This window comes from Lissotriton vulgaris, chromosome 2_1 (genome assembly GCF_964263255.1).
Source record: "Lissotriton vulgaris chromosome 2_1, aLisVul1.2, whole genome shotgun sequence".
Lineage (NCBI taxonomy): Eukaryota > Metazoa > Chordata > Amphibia > Caudata > Salamandridae > Lissotriton > Lissotriton vulgaris.
In genome coordinates, this window is record NC_141687.1 from 754,287,826 (window position 1) to 754,308,564 (window position 20,739).

The 20,739-nt window shown below is 42.1% G+C and overlaps 1 protein-coding gene across 1 annotated transcript in view; it reads left to right on the forward strand.

The window, feature by feature from the left end:
* The window catches only part of OTOG (otogelin), a 1,187,449-nt gene that overhangs the window by 747,945 nt on the left and 418,765 nt on the right, over positions 1-20,739 (forward strand). The window contains exons 32-34 of the mRNA XM_086954148.1: positions 3,450-3,567; positions 14,010-14,089; positions 14,762-18,936. Coding sequence (XP_086810274.1) covers positions 3,450-3,567; positions 14,010-14,089; positions 14,762-18,936 — 4,373 coding nt within the window. The remainder of the gene's footprint in view (positions 1-3,449; positions 3,568-14,009; positions 14,090-14,761; positions 18,937-20,739) is intronic.

Genomic DNA, 20,739 nt, shown 5'->3' on the forward strand with positions numbered 1-20,739 from the left:
AAAACCAATGCTCCCTGCCGAATCTGTCCACAGCCCCAGCTCCTCGGAGGACACCGCCGGTTTGTTCCAGACAACTCGACCATTGAAATCCGCCAGAAATGCCAACCAAATGCGCATGTCCTGGCGAACCTCTGCCGAGAGCCTCGTGCGATGATGACCCTCCTTCAGGCCGACCATGGCCTGAGCGATCGAGCGGGAAAAGGGGCGGGCCATTGGCATTACTCTCAGGGCAAAATTCAACTGTCCCACCAATTGTTGTAATTGATATAGCTTAACCTTGGACTCACTAATACACGTTTCCAGGGATGCCCTGAACCTTAGCACTTTGTCTCCCGGTAAACGAAAACAACCTTCCTCTGAGTCGAGCTCGATCCCCAGAAACTCGAGGCAAGTCGAAGGACCCACAGTCTTACCTGGTGCCAATGGCACACCAAAATGATTCATCAAGACACAAAATTCATTCAAAGCCTGACCACATTCCGGATCCCCGGCTGCCCCCAGAAACAAAAAGTCATCGAGATAATGCATAACCTGTTGAAACCCCGTCTTCCTTGTGAAGACCCATTGCAGGAAACAACTGAATTTCTCAAAATAGGCACAAGATATAGAGCACCCCACTGGCATACATCTATCCATGTAATAGTGACCCTGAAACATGAAACCAAGAAGACGCTGATCGTCTGGATGTACCGGGAGCAACCGGAACGCTGACTCGATATCAGATTTTGCCATCAGCGCACCGGGCCCTAGGCGATTCAATATGGCTACGGCCTCATCGAAAGATGCGTACCGCACCGAACACACTTCCGGGTCTATCGCATTGTTTACGGAAAGACCACGTGGGGCTGACAAATTATGTATCAGCCGAAACTCACCCGGGTCCTTCTTGGGCACCACCCCTAAGGGGGAACAAACAAAGTTAGCAACCGGTGGCACATTAAATGGACCGGCGACTCGACCTCGAGCCACCTCCTTCCCAATCTTCTCCTGTACCACGGTCGTATGTTGCAAGACTGATATTTGGTTTTTACATTTCGCTACACCCTGAAACTCCCCCACTGGGATGCGGAAACCATATGAAAACCCGTTCCGCAACATCCCAGCGGAAGCGTGATCCGGGTATTCGCTGAGCCAAGGAATCATTGCCATGGTATCAATCGGAGTAGGTAAAGGCGCCCCTCGGACTATTTCAGACCTGTTTGGCGCCTCCTCTACCCCCGTTATCACCCGTTTTGGCTCTGCACATGGACTCAGGATGGGATGATTGCCCACACCCACCACATTCGTGCCTAAATTTGCATGACCCCTGGGGCCTCGTACATTTACCCTTGTTAAAGTTCCAACAAATCCCCCTTTTACCTGTGGTGCCGTTCGGCCTCGAGTGGTAGTCGTTACTCGTACCTGATCGAAAAGGCGTCCCAGCATATTGGCGGGAGGATTCGCCCACACTACTCCCTACCAATGGCAAATTCAACATACCAGTATCCTCCATTTTTGACCATGACACAGAATCGTAACAATCCCAAGTTAAGTTTTTATCATGTTCTTTCGCTTTTCTGAAGATATTATCGTAACAGAACCACTGATTTCCCCCATATGATACAGAATACCCCATGATCCGTGACTGATAAATCGGCAATTCGGACAGTAACTCGGGCCTACGTTCACCCAGGATGGATGTAAAAATCCCCCACGCTTTGCCCCAATTGCCAATGTTTTCATTTACCTTAAAGGCGGCCATCTTTGCGCGCCAAACACTCGGATGCATGAGTTCCTTTTGGCTCTTAACATGCTCCATCTCATAATGATCGGTAAGCAACGAGAAGATGTTTACATACTCATCTGCCCATATCTTCTCTTTAATAGCCATAGGGACATGTTGACCCAACTTTTCCCTTCGAGAAGGTGCAGACTCATCCCTCGCAATCGGCAATGGCCGCTTACCTGAACCAGAAACTGTATCTGCGGCTGAGCCTGTCCCAGGTGGTTTTTCTACTGCCGCAGCCGGCGCGATAACTGGCGATGCTGCCTTCGCCGCCTCCCTCGTTTCGCGCAGTTGCTTCATCAACACCCGTGCGTCGTCAGCCGTGGTGCCCTCGCTATCTTTACCCAACCACGCTGCTAATTGTGCTGCCAGCTCGGGCGGCATATCCTCCCCGGACACGGGGGTGACCACTACGGGAATCGGATTCCCCTCTGCCGGCACCGGAGTTGGCCCTTCGAGTGGGGTACAGGGAACCGGGACGTCTCCCCCAGCTACCCCCCTTCTGGGCCTCTTGCCTTTTCCTCCCGGAGCTGTTCCTGCCAAAGGACGTTTCGGTCCCCCTTCCCCGTCTTTATCCGCCATTCGCTTCTTTAGGTCGGTCACCTCTTTCATAAGAATACGCAGCATCTGGTCGGTAGTCATTCGCTTTCCAACTTTCTTAGGCATTCTCCAACAGAGTATCTGTAAGACAAACAAGAAAGATTAACACGCTCAAAATTGGCTCTTCGTTCCGTCTCGAGCTCACGTGCAGCGAGGGGGTGCAGCTTCAGAGCACAGGAACAAGAGGATGCGTTCTTGGCTTGTTGCTCCTTTTATCCGTCTTCAGGGCGGGCGTAAACCCGCCCCCGCCTGCCCCAAAGGCGTGGCCGGCCGCGTCAGTGTCTAGGCCAGCCCACTCTAGGGCGGGAAAAAGCGCGCCCCGGCTACGCCGCTTCGGGCATACCAGCCGAGGCTCGCCTCCCGCCCAAAAATGGCTTCCCGGGGGGCTCGTGGTACTCCGCCATACGTTCGGGGGGACCGAATGGTCGCCCCTTTCCAAACGTTTAAAAAAGTTTAGTCCCACTTCAGAAAGGGACTTTATCACTGGAAAACTTGTCACCCTTAGGGTGGTCTTCCCCTAAACTGTTTGCCTACTTACCTCCAAGGTATTTTTAAGTTCATTTGATGCCCATAGGACTTTGTGCACTTTACCACTGCTAAGCAATGCTAAAGTGCTTGCGCTCACTCCCCTAAGCATGGTTTGATTGGCACATACCTAATTTAATTTACTTATAGGTCCCTTGTAGAGTGGCAGACCATATACCCATCCCTTGTAGATTGTCATACCAGATACCCAGGGCATATGCATTAAATTCTACCAATGGACTAGCACCACTTAAGTAGCACCTTAAAACGTGTCCCAGGCCTGCCACTTGAGCCAGAAATGTCGTTTTACACTGGCATATCGACTTGGAATTTAAACCCCCTTGGCAAGTCTTAACCCTTTTATTACATATGTAAGTCACCATAAGGTAGGCCCTGGGAAGCTCACAGGGCAGGGTGATTTGTAATTAGAAGGTTAGACATGTACATCAAGAAACATAGAAGGATAATGTTAATTAAACGTTAGCATATGTATTTTTACATAGCAAAAATGCCTTTGCAAAACATTCATCCTATCTATACATGTTCTGTCTTCTCCTAGATGCAAAGTTTAAGTATTCATCTTACTCTACTTGTGAGTGGCGGTACGAAGCCTGTGCAACAGCTTGCTTCAAAACATGCAGGGACCCTTTAGGGAAGACTTGCCAGGCTGTACCAAAGTAAGTATTTCAAACTTTTTTTTGTTGATGTTGACTTTCTATGAAAAGGGAATGTGATAGCAGGTATAATTTGGATGACAGCATGGAACTTAAAATAAAGCTGGTTTGGAGAACTATCAGTAAAAGATGATAGCAAGCTGTAAACTAATGAATAACCTTATGCAGTGACTTCATGTGATCTGTTTGCTTGTACTACCATTTTCATTTATTTCGAAACAAAGACATTTATTATTGGTATTAATACCTTAATGTTAGAAATCCATCTGTCTCAGTAAATCAATCTGCTCCATCAGATTTCGACACCTAGTGATGGCACTAAACAACTGCACATATTGCAGCATGTACCATCAATATGATAGCAGTCGTGTAATCGAACCCACATGCAAGCTAAGATGATAGCAATGCTCCAATACTGTAACTGATGATCATGACATTTCAAAGCAGTGACTGTATGTGTGTGACCTCTCCAGAAGAAAGGCCTTAATTGGCATCTTGACTCACATGGAATTCTAGTAGTTTAGAGACCCAATTTTGTAGGAGCCTGCCACCTATTTGGTCAAAAGCTGGGTTTAATGAATACCAAGGCTGCCTCTTTTTTCATCCAGTCTCTGTTTCCTAATGGTGGGTTCTTTTCCATCTCTGTTTTCACCCTTTGTCACTTTTTTCTATCTTTCTCTCCCTCCTTTCTTCTCCATTTCTGCCATTCTCCTTGTTGTGGGTCCAGTCTGGTGATGAAAATAAGTTGCAGTTCCCAAAAGTGAGTGCCAGTACCAACCACTTGCAACCACCTGTACAGAGGAGGCACTGTCAGAGAAAGGTTGTGTTGAACTTGACACCTTTTGCAGGGTCTATCCTAGTTTTTTTACCTTCTGTTGCTGAACCATTTTTGTTAGCATTAGGAGTCTGTGCAATTTTCCCCTGTTAATCAGTTATGTTATGTTTAAAACTTCGAGTTTTCCGTTTTTACTGATTTGTACAGATAACTACAGACAGAAAACTATATTTTTTGCATCTGTATTTATTTTTAAAAGCTAAGAAATACTGAAAATAGTGCCTCTTGTGATTGACTCTCCATGTTGTCTGCTGTGAATTCCAGGATAGCAGCTGAGCCGCATGGGGAGTTAAAAACATGTTTAGATTTTCCAAAATATAGGCATATGTTAACATATAATTATCATACAATGCTGATATTTTCCTGTGGGTGCAGTGTTTTGCTATATTTAGATTCTTAATTTGCTAAAAGGTGACAGGCGTCAACGTATGAGAGCATGTTTAGCAGTTAAATAAATGTGGAACTATGCCATTTTATCACTCGATTTATTCTCAAAATAAAAAAATGAATATTGTTAAATACTAATAAGATCGGCCAAAAAAATATATGGATAAATTCAGACTGAAATGTTAAAAACCCTAAAACTGGGAGACCTAGGTATGTTATATTATGTTATAATGCACTAATAGGAGCGCACATTCACCCATCAGTTTCTTAGCGCTTTATACAACAGAGGTTTGAAATCAAGCAATGTACACATAAAGAAAGGAGACTAATAGTCCTGCCTGAACAGCTATGTCTGTAACTCCTTCCTATATTACTAGTAATCCATCTGATGGTGTAGTGGTTGTGGCCAGGAATTCCATATTATAGGGTCTTATATTAAGCACTTGGCACCACCCATCCTCTTTAATTTGGGGGTGATAAGTAGATTGCAGGAGGATGATTGTAAATTCCTAGTTGGTAGATATTTCATAATTTTGGTCTTAAAAAGTGGGCACCCTCCTCCCAGAATCCTGTAAAAGATAATATGAAGAGACTATGAAGGTGATCTTTTCTCCAGTGGAAGACAGTGAAGATCGTTCAATAGAGGAGGGATGTGGCATGTTCTAGGTACCTTAAAGATAAGTCTGACTGCCTGACTTTGGACAATCTGCATAACAGGTTTTGTCGGAAGGCAGAGATACAAAGAGTTGGCTACGTTGAGGCGAGAAGTAATAAGTGCCATGACCACCAGAATTAAGGCCTCATGAGTAAGGTACCTGGAAATCTTTTTTATTTTCCTCAGACACAAAACAGATTTAAATCACTGAGCCTATCTGAGTTTTCAAGGTAAGCTCATTCCCAATAATAAAACCTAAGCTTTTAGTTTTGGAACAGGAGATTCCCCCAATTCAGAGTGACAAGGATTCCAAGAGTTAATTTTATTGTTCAAAATAACAATTTCAGTTTTATCTGCATTAAACTTTAGGAAATTGCTGCCCATCCAGTACCAAATAACCCACATAACAGTTTGGACATTTCTCTGGGATTCAAGGGAGCCATTAAATCTAAACAGAAGCTGGGAATTATCTGCATAGTTACATATTTCGCAGTTCATCTTCACCAGAGCTTAAGTAAGAAGTTTGATATAAATATTAAATAAATGCGGTGATAAAGAAGTGACCTAAGGGACCTCACAGTCCAGTTGAATTGCTGGAGCCTTAAAAGATAACCAACTGTGTTCTGTTCACCAAGAAGGATTTTATCCAATCCAAGGTTGAGCCTTGATGCCCAGCAACTTTCAGATGGTCCACCAATAATTTATGGTCAACCGATTCGGAGGCTGTTTACAGGCCAAGTAGGACTAATGCAGATGCCACTCCTTTGTCATCATTTTTACAGAATTCATCTACTACAGAGAGAATTACTGATTCAGTACTGTGAACAGGCAAAACCCCACCTGGCGCACATTCACAAACTGAGAGTTCTCCAAATGAGAACATAAAATCTGAGCCACTTACATGTCTAATAATTTGGCAGGAAAAGGAAACAAGGAGATGGGGTGGTAGTTTTTCAAGAGTAATGGATCTTCAGCTTGTGTTTATCTGTAGGGCAATTACTACTGGCTCTTTAAATGGGTTGGTATAATTCCTAGAGTCATAGGAGAATTTAGAAGACACAGAAATGAGCCAACTATTTCAGGAATAAAAGATTTAGGAACCTTAGCGGGCAAGTATTATTAGTTAAGCCAGATTTTACTTTAGTCATTACCTCAAATAACCATTCTTCACTAAGCGCAAGGAAATGTGAGAGTGCAGTAGGATTCATGTCAGAAGAGGATATCTGAGGCCCATTGAAGCCTGGTGCAATGGTGTTTTGAATTATTTTAATTTTTATGATAAAATATGTTTTAACATGTTGCAGAACTCCTGAGTAAGGAATATTGACAGAGACAAACTGCCTGGGCTAGATCCTTAGCTCACATTTAAAAAAATACCCTTGGATTTATTGTCAGAGTGCAATATCTTATTCATGAAGAAGAGAGTCTTAAAGTACAAAAGTAAAACTCCAGAGTCCTTTAAATGTTGTTGTCAGATGTGTAGAGCCTGCACCATTTCTGGCGGAGTCTTGTTTTAGCGAGTTTCAGTTCCTTTAAAAACCAATGTTGCTACTGTATGTTTCATATTTTTTGTTTTTTACGTAAGGGAGCAGGTTTATGACTGGAGGGTGATAGCTAGGAAGAGACTTCTTTCTCCATGCACCGAACATCTAGGCCGAAACTAGGTGCGTGTCCATGAGGATTTCACAAAAACTGTTCTTATCTATATGCAACCAATTATGAACATAGTTATTGCTTCTTGGTTTTATATCTTGTTGTTGCAGGCCAACCACATTAAATGTATTAAAAAAATGATCAGACCAGAGACAGGGAAGAACACATAAACTAGTGAGTAGGAGATTTGTTGTTCAAACTTGATCTGGGATATGTAATTTAATAATCATAGTAGAGGACACGTGTTGTGCAAGATATAAACTGGATAAAAGCTCCTTGAAGTCTATACATGTTTTACACCTATTGTAGTCAGTTTCCCAATAATTAAAATCCCCTAAAATATAACTCTCTGCATGATGTATTAAAAAGGAAGAAATGTCCTCTGAAATTGCTGGGGGAAGTTCAGCATACGATTACGAGGGCAGTACTTTAAGATCCAAATGCAGCAGTGTGATTGGTCTGAGCGCCGTGGTTTGGCACACAGCCAGGGACTGGAGCCTGGGCATGTTCTCCACCCAGTGTTATGCAGCCTGGGTTGAGAACATGCAAAGTCCGCATGACTGTTTTGCCGGCCTGAGACAGCTGGCCAAACATTCAAGCACATTTACAAAGTGCCCACCACTCCTCCGCCTGATCTGACAGCAGAGAAGCCCCGCCCACCCCGCAAAGCTTCCTCAACATGAAAAAATGAAATGATAATAACAACGAGTTATTATAGTTTTATTTTTCCTTTATTTACACTGTTGTAAGCAGTGGGGCTACACTCCTCCGCCTTAGGGCAGGAGCTGCCACCGGTGAGTAGGTGAGAATGATCTGTAGCCAAGAGACAAAGGATGTTTAGTTGTGTTAATGTAGTAGAGAAAATAGAATAACTCACCAAGTATAGTGCTCGGAGTTCACTGGACAAGTAAGAGTGATTTCCAGCATAATATCTGGATCTTGGTCCCAATCAGGCAAGGATTGAATAGGCAGGACAGCCAAGCAAAACAACTAAACTGCCTCCAAAAATGGCAGTCTAGAGTTATGCAACTAAGAGTAAAATTGCCCCTGAGCCTTCACCAATAGCGAGTGGTAAGCAGCAAATCAGTTAAAAAGAAAAACAAATAGATTAAAAGACAACAAATCAAATTCAATGTATCAATTCATCAGCAGTTAAAACATAATGATTCAGTCAAAAGTGCCAATGTGCAAAAAGCGACTTGTGCAACAAACGATCAATGGTTGGGTAGAACTCGGGGAGTTTCACTCTGCAGAATTCCAGAGTGTCACATAAAAACCTTCATGAGATTCCGTGACTTCCACCAATGGGCAGAAATATGCATTTTGTGCTTTTCGCACTGCAATTTAGCACCAGCAGCTCGAGCAGCGCTGAAAAATCAGATTGATCGGCACCGGGTGGTTAGCAAGAGCCCACGTCTGTTTGAGTTGATTTTGCTGTTGTTCAAGTTGAAAATCTACTGAAGTTGCAGCAAATCTATTTGAGAAGTAGCCCTCAGATTGTGACTGCTCTCAACCGCCCGCGTTAGACAATGGCGCTAGGTATCTTGCTCGCATTTTTGGAGCCTCTTGGGAATAAATCTGCCACATGGCAATAGGCGGAATTTGACCGGACCTCCGTGTTACAACAGTAATGTGTAGTTGCCAAATGCCACCAATTCAATGGGTAGGAATGAAGCATTCCACCCACCCCTACAAACTACCTTAGTTACGCTGCACATCCATACCCCGGTCAGGATTAAATAGATGGGGCAGCCCTCCCAAAATAGTTTATTTTATACCTCCCAAAGTGGTAAATTGCTTGTACTCTCTCCTTAAAACATGGTAGAATTGGCATATACCTGATAAAACTGAATGTACTTGTTGGTCCTTAGTAAACTGTACTACATGTACAAAAGGCCTGTAAATTAAATGCTGCTAGCGGACCTGCAACACTACTTGTACCACCCACTAAAGGTGCCTTTTAAAACATCTCAGCCACTGCAGCATTTAGTGAAGTTTTAAACTACCATTTTGACCTGACTAAATAAACTTTTGTCAGGCCTAAACTTTCCTTTTTTAATACGTGTAAGTCACCCTTAAGGTAGGCGTGAAAGTCTCATAGAGCAGGGTGCATTATATTTAAAAAGTAGGACATGTGTGCTTAGGTTTTACATGTCCTGGTAGTGAAAAACTCCTACAGCTTCACTACTACAAGGCATATCTTTCCATTGATTAACACTGGGTTATCTTATTACATTTAATAAGTTATACATTTTGATTGGGAACAGATAGAAATATGGCATTTATTCTTGAATTGCCAAAATGACAATTCTTTTTAGGGGTAAAATCAGATTTTACGTCAGAATTCTGCAGATGCCATTTTGAGAAAGTTTGCATTGTCTTGTCCTAACCATTTGCGCCTTCTGCCAGTGTCCTGGGTCACATGACTGTATATGGCTCTACAGTTGGGCTTTGTGTATTCTTCCCAAACAGTAACACAAATGGGATTAGGTTTGGTTAGAATCGGTCATACTACCAGGATGGCTGGGGGTTGAGCTGAGCCTTGCCCCACTTACACTTAAAAGGGCTTGCCTCCATAGAACACAAAGGAACCTGACACTAGTTCTTGGTCACCCCAGACTTCTGGGAGACTTGACAGGGGAACAGAAGAACTTTTCAGAGCCAGATGTTGGGTACTATAGAAAACCCCCTACTTCAAAGGCAGGCGACAGGTATAAATATTGGACCTCCTGAGCCACTCATAAGTACATTCCTGCACCTGTGGACATTACTGAAGAAGGGTTGTCTAACTCCCCAGAGGACTGCCATGCTGCTTGAGGACTGTCCTGCTCTCTTCAAAGTAAGACTGGACCTGCTCCTTTCATCCTAGGCTACCTGGTAGACTCCAAGACTCAGTTGACTGACCTCCTGTTTGAGCTGCAACTGCCCAACCGATTTGCTGCACTGGACCTGCCTGTACCTGTAACTGCACCTACCTGAGCCTTGCTGAACTGTGCTGAAGTGAGTTCCGGATCCCGAAGAGGGGCCTCCCCAGGTCCTAAACCATTGGCTGACATCAAAGAGGACCCCTCCTTGCCCAACTGAATGTTTCGTCAAATCCAGTGCGAATCGACACAAAGCCCCAGAAAGCCTCACTGTGTTGCAGAAAGCTTCGTTAGAACTGAAGCTGAGTAATGTAATGCCTCGCCACACAGCAGAAAGCTTCATTGGAACCAATACCAAGTGATGAAAAGCCCCACAAAGCCTTGCCGCACAGCTAAAAGCTTCTTCTTAACCAATGCTAAGTGGCATGAAGCTTTGCAAAGCAATGCCATGCAGACCTCTACCAAGGACATAAGGTACAACTCCCAGCGGGCCAAACTAGGTCCTGTACGGAGTCTGCCCTCCAGCACGGTCAGGCTGAACTTGTGACTTTGTCCTGGTCCAGCGTGACCAGACAACCTCAATTTTCCGCCTTTAGGAGCTATATCTACCTAAAACATTAAAATTGCCTATCTCCAGTTCTAATGATGGGATTTTAATTATTCTGGTATCATTGTATTCACATTTACACAATTTTTCTAAAGTGGTTTGGAATTTTTCTTGTGTTCTGTTTTAAATGTATTACTTTTTGTGTGCTGAATAGATATTTTAAGTTTTGCCTATAAATTTTGCCTGAAAATTAATTTAAAGGAAATTATTATAGTTTAATAGGCCTATTCATGGCAAAATGTGATGTAATTCATGTAAGCCTTCGGTTTGCATACTCGAAGGTTCCCAAGGACAAGGTAAGATTTCAGATGTATTAAAATACAAATCTGTGTCCCCATGCAAAAACAGTTGCAAATTCTAGTTCATTTAGTCCCTATGATGAATCTTTAGATCCGACTGAGGCTGAAATCAAATTTTACACATTTCAGTAATGTGTAGCACATTTAACCCAAAAGGAAGATAGAATATTTTAGTTCTAAACAATAAAGATTTATTAAAAGATTTACAAAGTTGCAAAATCAAATCATTAGGATTACTTGTAATATAATATCCAATACATTTTTGTATTACTCAACATATTCAAAGCATTTCAAAATCATAAGAACAACGACAACTGTTAGACCTGTCAGCCTTAGTGTGGGTTTCCCCCAAATCTTTTGCCTTTATCCTCGCATTTATGCTGCTGTCATTGGCCTTTGGACTGTGCACTTTACCACTGCTGACCGGTGCTTGTCCTCACTCCTTTAAACATGTTAAATTGGCATACACCCATTTGGCACATTTAATTTACTTGTGAGTACCTAGTAAAATGTTACCACCTTTACCAAGGGCCTAGGAAATAAAAGCTGCTGGTGAGCCTGCACCACTCCTTGTGCCATGAACTTAAGTAGCCCTTCAAACATGTATCAGGCCTGCATTTGCAGTCTGTGCATGCAGTTTTAAACTGTCATGACAAAATAAACCTTTTGCCAGGCCTAAACATTCCTTTACATTCCATATAAGTCACCCCTAAGGTAGGTCCTTAAGAACTCATAGGGCAAGGTGCATTTTATTTAAAAAGTTGGACATGTATTTTTAAGTTTTACATGTCCTGGTAGTGAAACACTCTTGAATTTGTTTTTCAATACTGCAAGGCCTACCTTATTATAGTTAATAAGTGATAACTTGTATTTGGGAGTAGGCAGGAAACCCTGTTTGGTGTCTGAGGAATTGTAATGTAAAACCTTCTTTAAATGTAAAGTCAGATTTTAAGTAACAATTATGAAAATGCCACTTTTAGAAAGCTTGCTTTTTCTTACCCCAGCCTTTTGGTGCTTGCAGACTCTTTTCTGGGTCACACAATAGGTGTATTTGACAGTTTGCCTTTTTGTACTCCTCCCAGGCAGCCACACAAGAGAGAGCTTTGGTGTTGGCAGGATGGGCCATCCTAGGCAGGATGGGGGCTGCCGTACTCGCACTTTAAAGACAATCCCTTAGCTCACATACAAAGAACTTCACACTAGCCTAATATGGCTACAGACAGAGTAAAATAATCCACATCGGATATTATTCCTAGCAAAGAAAAATGACTTGTAACCCTCCACACCCTTCTTCAGTCTCTGGTGGCCTCTTCATATTAAGCCTAAAGAGCTCTACGTGGCTTCTCCTCCTTTGCCAGTACGGTTTTACACCAGTGCCGGCTCGTGCAGGGTGTTCCACCGGGCAGTGACGTGGGGCGGAGTAGGGTGGGGGGGGGTGTAAAATACGGGAACAGACGATTACAGGTAAGTAACGTAAAAAAGAAATAAAACGAATTTTGTTGGGCACGCTGCATCGCATTTGGCATTGCAGCGCATGCAACGAAATTTGTTTTATTTATTTTTTACGTTACCTGTAATCATCCCTTCCCGTATTTTACATCCCCCCCACCCTGCCCCTCCCCCAACCCACGTCACTGCCCGGTGGAATGCCCTACACGAGCAGGCACTGTTATACACTGTCAAACCCCGGAAAACAACATGAGAGTAGCGTTATGTATTTACCACAAGGCTCTCTACAATCTGTACCACAAAGACGTATTGCATGAATATGGATGCCTTTAAGGTGAATAGTGCAACCAGTAGCCTACCTCTGAATCCACAAGTAACTGCCTCATTACTAATATATGTTGTCATTGGAAATGTATTAAAGTTCCCAAACCCAACCAAATCTCATTTACCGTGTTATTGTTGGCAATTTTCACAAGTGGCCTTGAGAATCCAGGCATCATAATAGACAAAGGACTCCTGTTGCTAGATGATAAATGTGCATAACTATTAGCCGTAACGGAATTATCATGCAATTTGGTTGTGAGTTTAGGGAATGAGGGGTAGTCAAATTTTATTTTCCTCAGACAATCGAACCAAGTAGCAAAGCAAACCATTTTTGTTTGTAGAAAATCGACTTCCTCCTATCACTGTATCAAAAACATACAAACAGCAGACAGTATTCTTCAATACTCAATTGGCCTTGCACTCTTACTGCACTGCAGGTGAGTGAGGACACCTCTTCCAGAAATATTCTTATTAGCTATCAGAAGTTATTCGAAATGGAACTAACACCAGTCACTAATCTCATTGGTTGAAAGTGTGGCCAGGCAGATTGCGGTAATAAAAACAAGCTGATTGGCCAATCTATCAACCAATCAGAATATGTACCAATGTTAAGCCTGCCAGAATCACCAACTCTGTCTACCTCAACCCATTTTGCAATTCAGAGAAGCCTGTTTTTGAGGCAGATTTTAGTAGGTTTTTTGTTATGTTTTTTTTACCGAATTTCGCTCTAGCCAACAGACTAGATGATTTTGGATGTTGCCAACTTTTTATCGTCCATACATCATTATGTGAATTTCAAAACATTTGGGCTGTAATGTGCCTGTCCACGTTTCACATATTGAATGTACATTGATGAAAATAAACATTGGTGATGATGCATTTGATAACAAAAATGTTTTAACCCTTTAATTGCTGCCGTCGGCCAACGGTCGTCACGAGCGCTACCTCCCCAGTGCTGCGCACGACCGTTGGCCGACGGGCCAGCATTCGTTCTCCGAACGTTCAGCAGTGGGCGCTTAACGTTCGACGCTGGGAACGGGTTAAACATGTTATGCTAGCCTTGTTTAGAGTGCTAATGTGCTCCCTTTTATTCAGAAAGTTCTTATATAACGCCAAGTAGTGGTACGGCTTTTTTATGGTCGATTTATAACTCCCAACACCCTTTTTGTGCTGTATAATGTATCTTACATTTGACAGATTTGATTTGTATACATAGGTAAACGTAAAGCGATTGATGGCTCTATAATAATGGCCGTTTGTTATCATTGAAATAATTATTTTTATTATTTCTAGTCGCAGCATTACTATTAGTATAAGTTGTAGTTGTAGTATTTACCACATTTTTTAATGTTATATGTATAATCTGTTATAGGGTTGAAGGATGTATTCCTTTCTGTCGACTTAACATGGTACTGGATGAAGTGACTGGAAGATGTGTATATTTTGAAGACTGTAAGTTCTAAATCTTTTTCTTTTATGATATATTGTATGTAAATCAATAGACTGTTCGATGTTTCAGCTTCTATATGATGGGTAATAAACCTCATTTTAATTTGTTTAGTGTTTTTTATAGCGAGACTTATTAGACCAGGGTGTTTCATAGGCACATCAAAGAGTCTAAAAAATGAATAGAAATCCAGTCCCAAAGAAGAGCATCCGAATGACAGGAATGTAGCCAACCTGCGGAAATATCAATGCTTTTATTTTCTTTCTGAAATCTAGCCTTCTCCAGACATCCTATGGAAAGGCTCTCTATACTCAATTAACTACATTTACCTGCAATCGTATCCCCAGTGTTCACATGAGGTTCTAGTAACCCATTTGGTCATATCCTTGCTAACCTTTGTAAAGTTTAATTTGATTACAGTTAGAAACTTGGAATGTGCCACCTTTCCTGCCCCTCGCCAGAAAATAGTATTCAGGTACCCTGGGCTACTTGCAGGAGCTGCGCAGGTGCACTTCCCAACTTTGTCAAACTCACAGACATTATTGCACATGTATGTTAAAGCTATGCTTTCAAAATGAGTTTCAATTTATTTTAGTAATACTGTGGTCTTGCATTTTTTTTAATGTGTATTCGAAAAATTACCTTTCATTTCAGAATTGTCTTCTCTGTTTTTTTAGGTATTGAGCCAGCAGTATCCACCACACCATCATCGTCCACTGTGCCAACACCAACAGTTTCAAACACCACATCTAGCTCCTCCTATGCCTCAGTTATGGCTATGCCAAGCCCAAGTGCAGTGTCTAAGGTTGAATCCAAAGTGTTGACTACCACAGTGACAGTGGAACCTGTGTCACATAAAAGCTTGTCAACGCCTGCTCCAGCTTCAACATCTAGCACTGCACCTCTTCCCAGTTCACAAACGGTTTCGATAAGCAGCCCTTCTGTAACACAGATACCTTTGCCAGGATCTCCATTTCCTACCACGGTCCTCACAACAAACCATACCACTGCAAAAACAACGATTGTAGTACAACCTGTGACTACTGAGACAGCACACTTAATGACTCAAGCCACCCTCCCCATACACCAGACAACACCCACTACTTTTATTCATACTACGCTTGGAATAAGCACAGCAGCTGTTGAATTAGTCACAGCAAAAGGGACGACGAAACTAGTTACAACTTTAACACCACAAATAAAAATAGAGGATATAACCTCAACAACAGAACTGCTGAGAACAGCTTCAATAAGCGATTTAATTCAAGTGACGCCCACAGTGGCTACAACTGTAACGCAGGAGGTAGCTCCAGTGACGGAAACACTAATCACAACTAAAGGAGAGGAAGCTATTTCAACAGTACAAGCACCACTCCTTACAACGACCCTGCAGCTGATTCCTCTAACAGAATTGCTAACTACTATAACAACAGGGGTTGTGTCGCCAGAACAAAGCGCAGCTCTATCGAGTACAGCCAAAACACCCTTAATATTTACTGGAAAACAAACTGAAAGTAAAGCTTCAACAAAGGAATCAACTACACAGAAAAGTGTTCCTTTGTCAATGGGAACTGATTCTTACAGGGAACCCACAAATCGAAGCGAGATTGTTGAAGGTGAAACAATGACATCTGCAAGTGTAACTAACGCCAGCATAGCACTGCTTTCTCCACTGGCTACTGAAGCATTTGCCCCACAAAGCACTGAACAACAATCTCCCTCAGAAACAACAAAACCAGTGAATGCTTCAACGAAAAGGGAAATGTCCCTTGCTAGTGTTGCATATACGACAAAAACTTTAACATTATTAGAGACAACTTCAACATCAAAGCACACTATACCAAGGGATCACATAGTGACCAGTAAATCATTGATTTCTCAAACCAAGAATGATTCCACTGAGGCAGTTCTGCAAACTGAAATAATCAAAAGTCCATCCATCAATGTAACTGGCCCAGGTGTAACATCCAAGAAAGAAGTAATTGCTTCTGCCACAACACGACCTCCCTCTCACTCCTCCTTGGAGACCACCATTTCCCCATTTGCTCTGTTAACAAGTGCAGTTCCAACAGAGAAAACACATGTTGTTTCTTCAGAGAAAATAGAAAAAGCAGCCTTAACGACTGCTGCTTCACATGTATCAGAAGGGAAAGAAGAACCATCAAAAACAACATCAGTTGCTGAACCTCTCCAAGCTACAAATGTGACAAAAGCAACATCTTCATATACTGAACTGTTATTGTCATCAACAGGTGCCACTGTCCCACCCGTAGCTACACTACTGCCATTATCAACATCTAAAGCAGAAGTTCCTTTAGAGATCTCAGAGAAACACACCATTAATACTTCAACAATACCACCTGCCTTACATACTTCAATTGAATTTCCAAAATCAACGCAAAAAAGCATAGTCACCACACAGGAAACGACTGCATCGCCTACAGGAGCCATATCTATCCCCACGCCTGTTATTACCTTTTTAACAAAGACACAAGAACCTTTGCATCCGTTCCCCACAACTAGCTCCCATGAAGAAAAGGTTTTCAATATTACTAAAATCACAATTGAGCCATTTACTTTGTCTCCTGTTGAACCTGAAAGATCACAGAAACCTGCCACAAAAATCATTACATCATCATACAGTACATACCCAGATTTCACTATGTTTGTGTCTACACCAACAATTCCACAAACTCTTGTAACTACAGCTCTTGTGCCCCAATTTCTACATACAACACATGTGGCACCAACTGCAGCTACAACACCTGTGCTTGACACATCTGGAACATCAGTTAAAACTTCCATAATAGTACACCCACCATTTCATTTGGTAACATCTTCGTTCCCCGAAGAAACGGCTTTGCATTTATTGAGTACAACTACCCTACGAGGTACAGTGGACCAGAAAACATTACAAGCGGTAACTACCTCTTTCTCATCTATACCTGTCTCAGACGTTAGAGGAACCACAGCAAAACCCACCATTGAGCTGATCAGACCATTAGAAACTATCACAGAATCATCACAAGAAAAGTCATCCACTCTGGCCATTTCTTTTCCTTCTCATTCTACAAAGTCTTCCACAACTGAGTCAATACTGTTAAAATCTACAGCCACATCACCCATACCAAAATCACCTAAAGTGCTAACTACACAGGAAATACCAACAGCATTGACCACCAGGAAACACATAGACACTACTGCAGCAGTTATTCATACAGTTGCAAAGCAAGAATTTAAAAACTTGACTGGAATAATCAAACCAACTCCTCCTACACTACTGGAATCATCTTCCACTGTTGATGATACTTTGATCAGTGTTACATCGGCTATGACTTCAATTCAGGTTTCTTTAGCAGCTCAGACTGTAGAACAAACAACACTAACTACTGCTACAACGTTCTCACCTAAAGTGGTAACAGTTAGTTCATTAGCAACTGTATCCCCAAGCAAAATAAGTACAGCAGCATACCAAACAACAGCATACACCACTCCCACTGCATATTATTCAACCGATGCTTTGAGAAGAACTCAGGCTACAAGTAAATTTAGTCCCCTCTATCAAAATGTGACTACCGCTTTGCCAACAACAGTATATGTATCCACTCCTCCTGCCACTCCACCAACTCCAGAACACCCTAGTTTGAGAGAAACCACTATCGCAGTAATAAGTAATGTTTCTGATCTTTCTACTTTGGAATCTCCAATAACAGCCACAGTAACTGAAGCAACACAGGTTTTAAGTAAAGTTCCACCTTTGGAAACAACTACCGTTCCAAAAGGCGAACCATCTGACTTGACCTTTAGTAGCAGCACAAGTCCTTCAGTTGCAGCGCAAACTAAAGCCTTGTTAAGTACAAGTGCTATGAAACAAGAGACCACATCTTCCCTTTCTACAGCACACATTACAGACAGGATTGTGTCCTCCACACACCAGTCATTTGTTACAGAAGTACAAGAACCAGTTCTAACCTCCGCTGCTGTAAAGAAAACAACTCCATCGTTACTTACTTCGGGAACATCGGAGATAACTATACAAATAGGATTACAAACCACTAGTGTCCATTTGCCCCCCGTAGGAGCAGACACTACAGTTGGCACAGATGTGACTGAAAAGGTCTATGTTACCACAGGACTGGCACCTCTTTCAACAAAAGTTCATATCCCAGGAACAACTACTACTCACCCACCTGCTACTGCTCATACGTTACCTTTGCAGGAGTTGTCAACTGCAATCACTACATTAGGATCCACTCCTTCATCCATTCAGACAGTGAGCACGTCAGCTAAAACAACAACAAGTACGTCCTTCACATCTTTGAAATCGTCACCTACACCCGAAAAATTCACACCGCCATCACATACAACAGGAGTTCTCTCTTCGAAGACAACACATCGAGAAGGCCCAGTTTCAAAGAAAATAGAGAAAGTTCTTTCAACGACAGAATTTGAAAATGTCAGCCTATATGTTTCAAAAATAGAGGAGACCTTTACCTCACCCTATTCCACTAAACAAAGCATAATGTCAACCAAACATGGCGCCCTGAGTTTTTCCACCCCCTATTTCTCTGGAACTGAAGGCATGTCAATAAGAACACCGGCACCTGTTACCGGTCTGCCACCTCTAGTAGAAACACGGTCTGTAACTTTATCTCCTGTGCCTTCAACTTTGTCAAATTTCACGGCTGATACCAAAGTAGGAGCACCTTCCTCTCTGCCTTTCTCTACCAAGCCTGACGTTGCACTTACTACGGAAATTTTAAGTGAGGCAACAGCTGAACAAACACCGGAAGGTGCTGCAGTCTCAGTTTTAGTTCCAACTAGAGAAACCGCAACTCTGCAGAGTTGTGTGGTAAGTAAAATTGCAATGACGTTGCACATTGGTCAGAAATTGAGCTAACCTGCTTGTTACATTTTAAATGTACTTCTTATTGTAGTCACAGCTCAGAATGTGACAGTGTTGGAAAAGGGCACTGATATTTTTTAATCCATTGTCTATGCTCATACCCTCCTATTGCGACTAAATCAGAATTGTGAATCTTGGAACATCCTTATCTTTTACTTTGCAGAGTATAAAAATTATGCTTCAAATGTTCATCTGCCTTACCATATGTACTCGGCTGCCAAAGTCTGGTTCAACGTCATAAGGCCATTTTATGAACTTAATGTGGAAGAATTGGCTTTGAAATGTGCAAAATGTTTTACACATTTTGTACACCCTATATACTACAGCCTCCCGCAATAACGTTCCTACTTACTAGATATAGAAACTGGATTGTGATTGACGGTGTGTTTGTGATGCAGAAGATTCTGGCTTATTTTCACTAGAATGCTTATGAAACGTTTTATCTTGTACGGAAAATTTATATTAAAGAGGAGTCTGGTATTTTCTGACTATCATCTTCCAGCCATCTGTGTTCTATCATGATCACATATACGTGCATAGTGATTAAAGTGCACAGATTTCACAAATTCTATCAGTAGCTCCAGCCTATGTCAATTCAAGGGTTACTGGTGAGTTATGCAATGTTAGTTCTGTTTGTAAAACACATACACCAAGACACAGATACACACACAAACACCTACACTTACACATAGGTTTAGGCCTCATGGCTATAGTGTGGTTAGCTGAAGGCAGCTACCGGCAGCTCACCTCTGGTGTTCTATTAGGAAGAACAGAAGGATAACATTTCTTACCTGAATTAGAGGTGGATGTTTAGCCCTGATTTCAGAACACCCTAATTTAAATGCCAAAACAGAAAATGTCTCTTTCTGGCTTTCCGAAGTTGTCTAAATATTTGCAAGAGCAGTTGAAAGCTCATCTTCAACGTGCACCTCGTCTACACCTACATATTTTTAGCAAGATCTTGAAGGTACCTAATCCCTCTCCTGGGTTCCGCATTCTGTTGCCTCCTAGCTCAGTTTCGCTGTATACGTTCCTGAACATACACATGTTCACAGCAGAGGAGTATCAGAAGGAGTTAGCTGTTGGAATGAACAGGTCTTGCTGGGACATACATGAGGCCAAATTAAGAAAGGTAAATCTACAGGACGTCTCAGCGCTTTAGCAACTTTGGACAGTAATTTATGCCTAGTAGTAGAAGTACACGTCCCCACCCCTTTGCTCTAGACGGTGGGAACACGTATGACTAGTATACAGGTACTACCAGTAACGTAAGTTCGCCAAATGCAGTTCTCCATAGCGTAGGTGGAGATTTCCATCTGCACTATGAATTACAGATTGAAAAAAATAGGAAACCATGTGCTACCTAAGAAAAATAATACACACCCAACAAATATTACTACCGGAAGTGCATAAATAGAGCCCGTAACCTAGATCTTCGCTGTTTTCTTGGTGCTGCGTGCTGTTGAGGAGATAAAGACACCCGCTACATTTAGGGCTACGTATACATAGTTCCACACACACTTAGTGAAGAATTCTGCACACAAGAAACAGGACCAGTGTATGTATAAATATACGTCCTACATGCTTAAATTGCATTTATGAGGATCTGACATAGTACTATCAGAGTACTTCAACGTATACTCGTAAGTGTCTTTCTGAATTTTTCCCCTAGTTTTTTGTAATGAGTTTAAGGAGGTAGTAAGTAAAAAATATATATAACAGTGTAAATGCACTGGTTTTGAGGCCTAC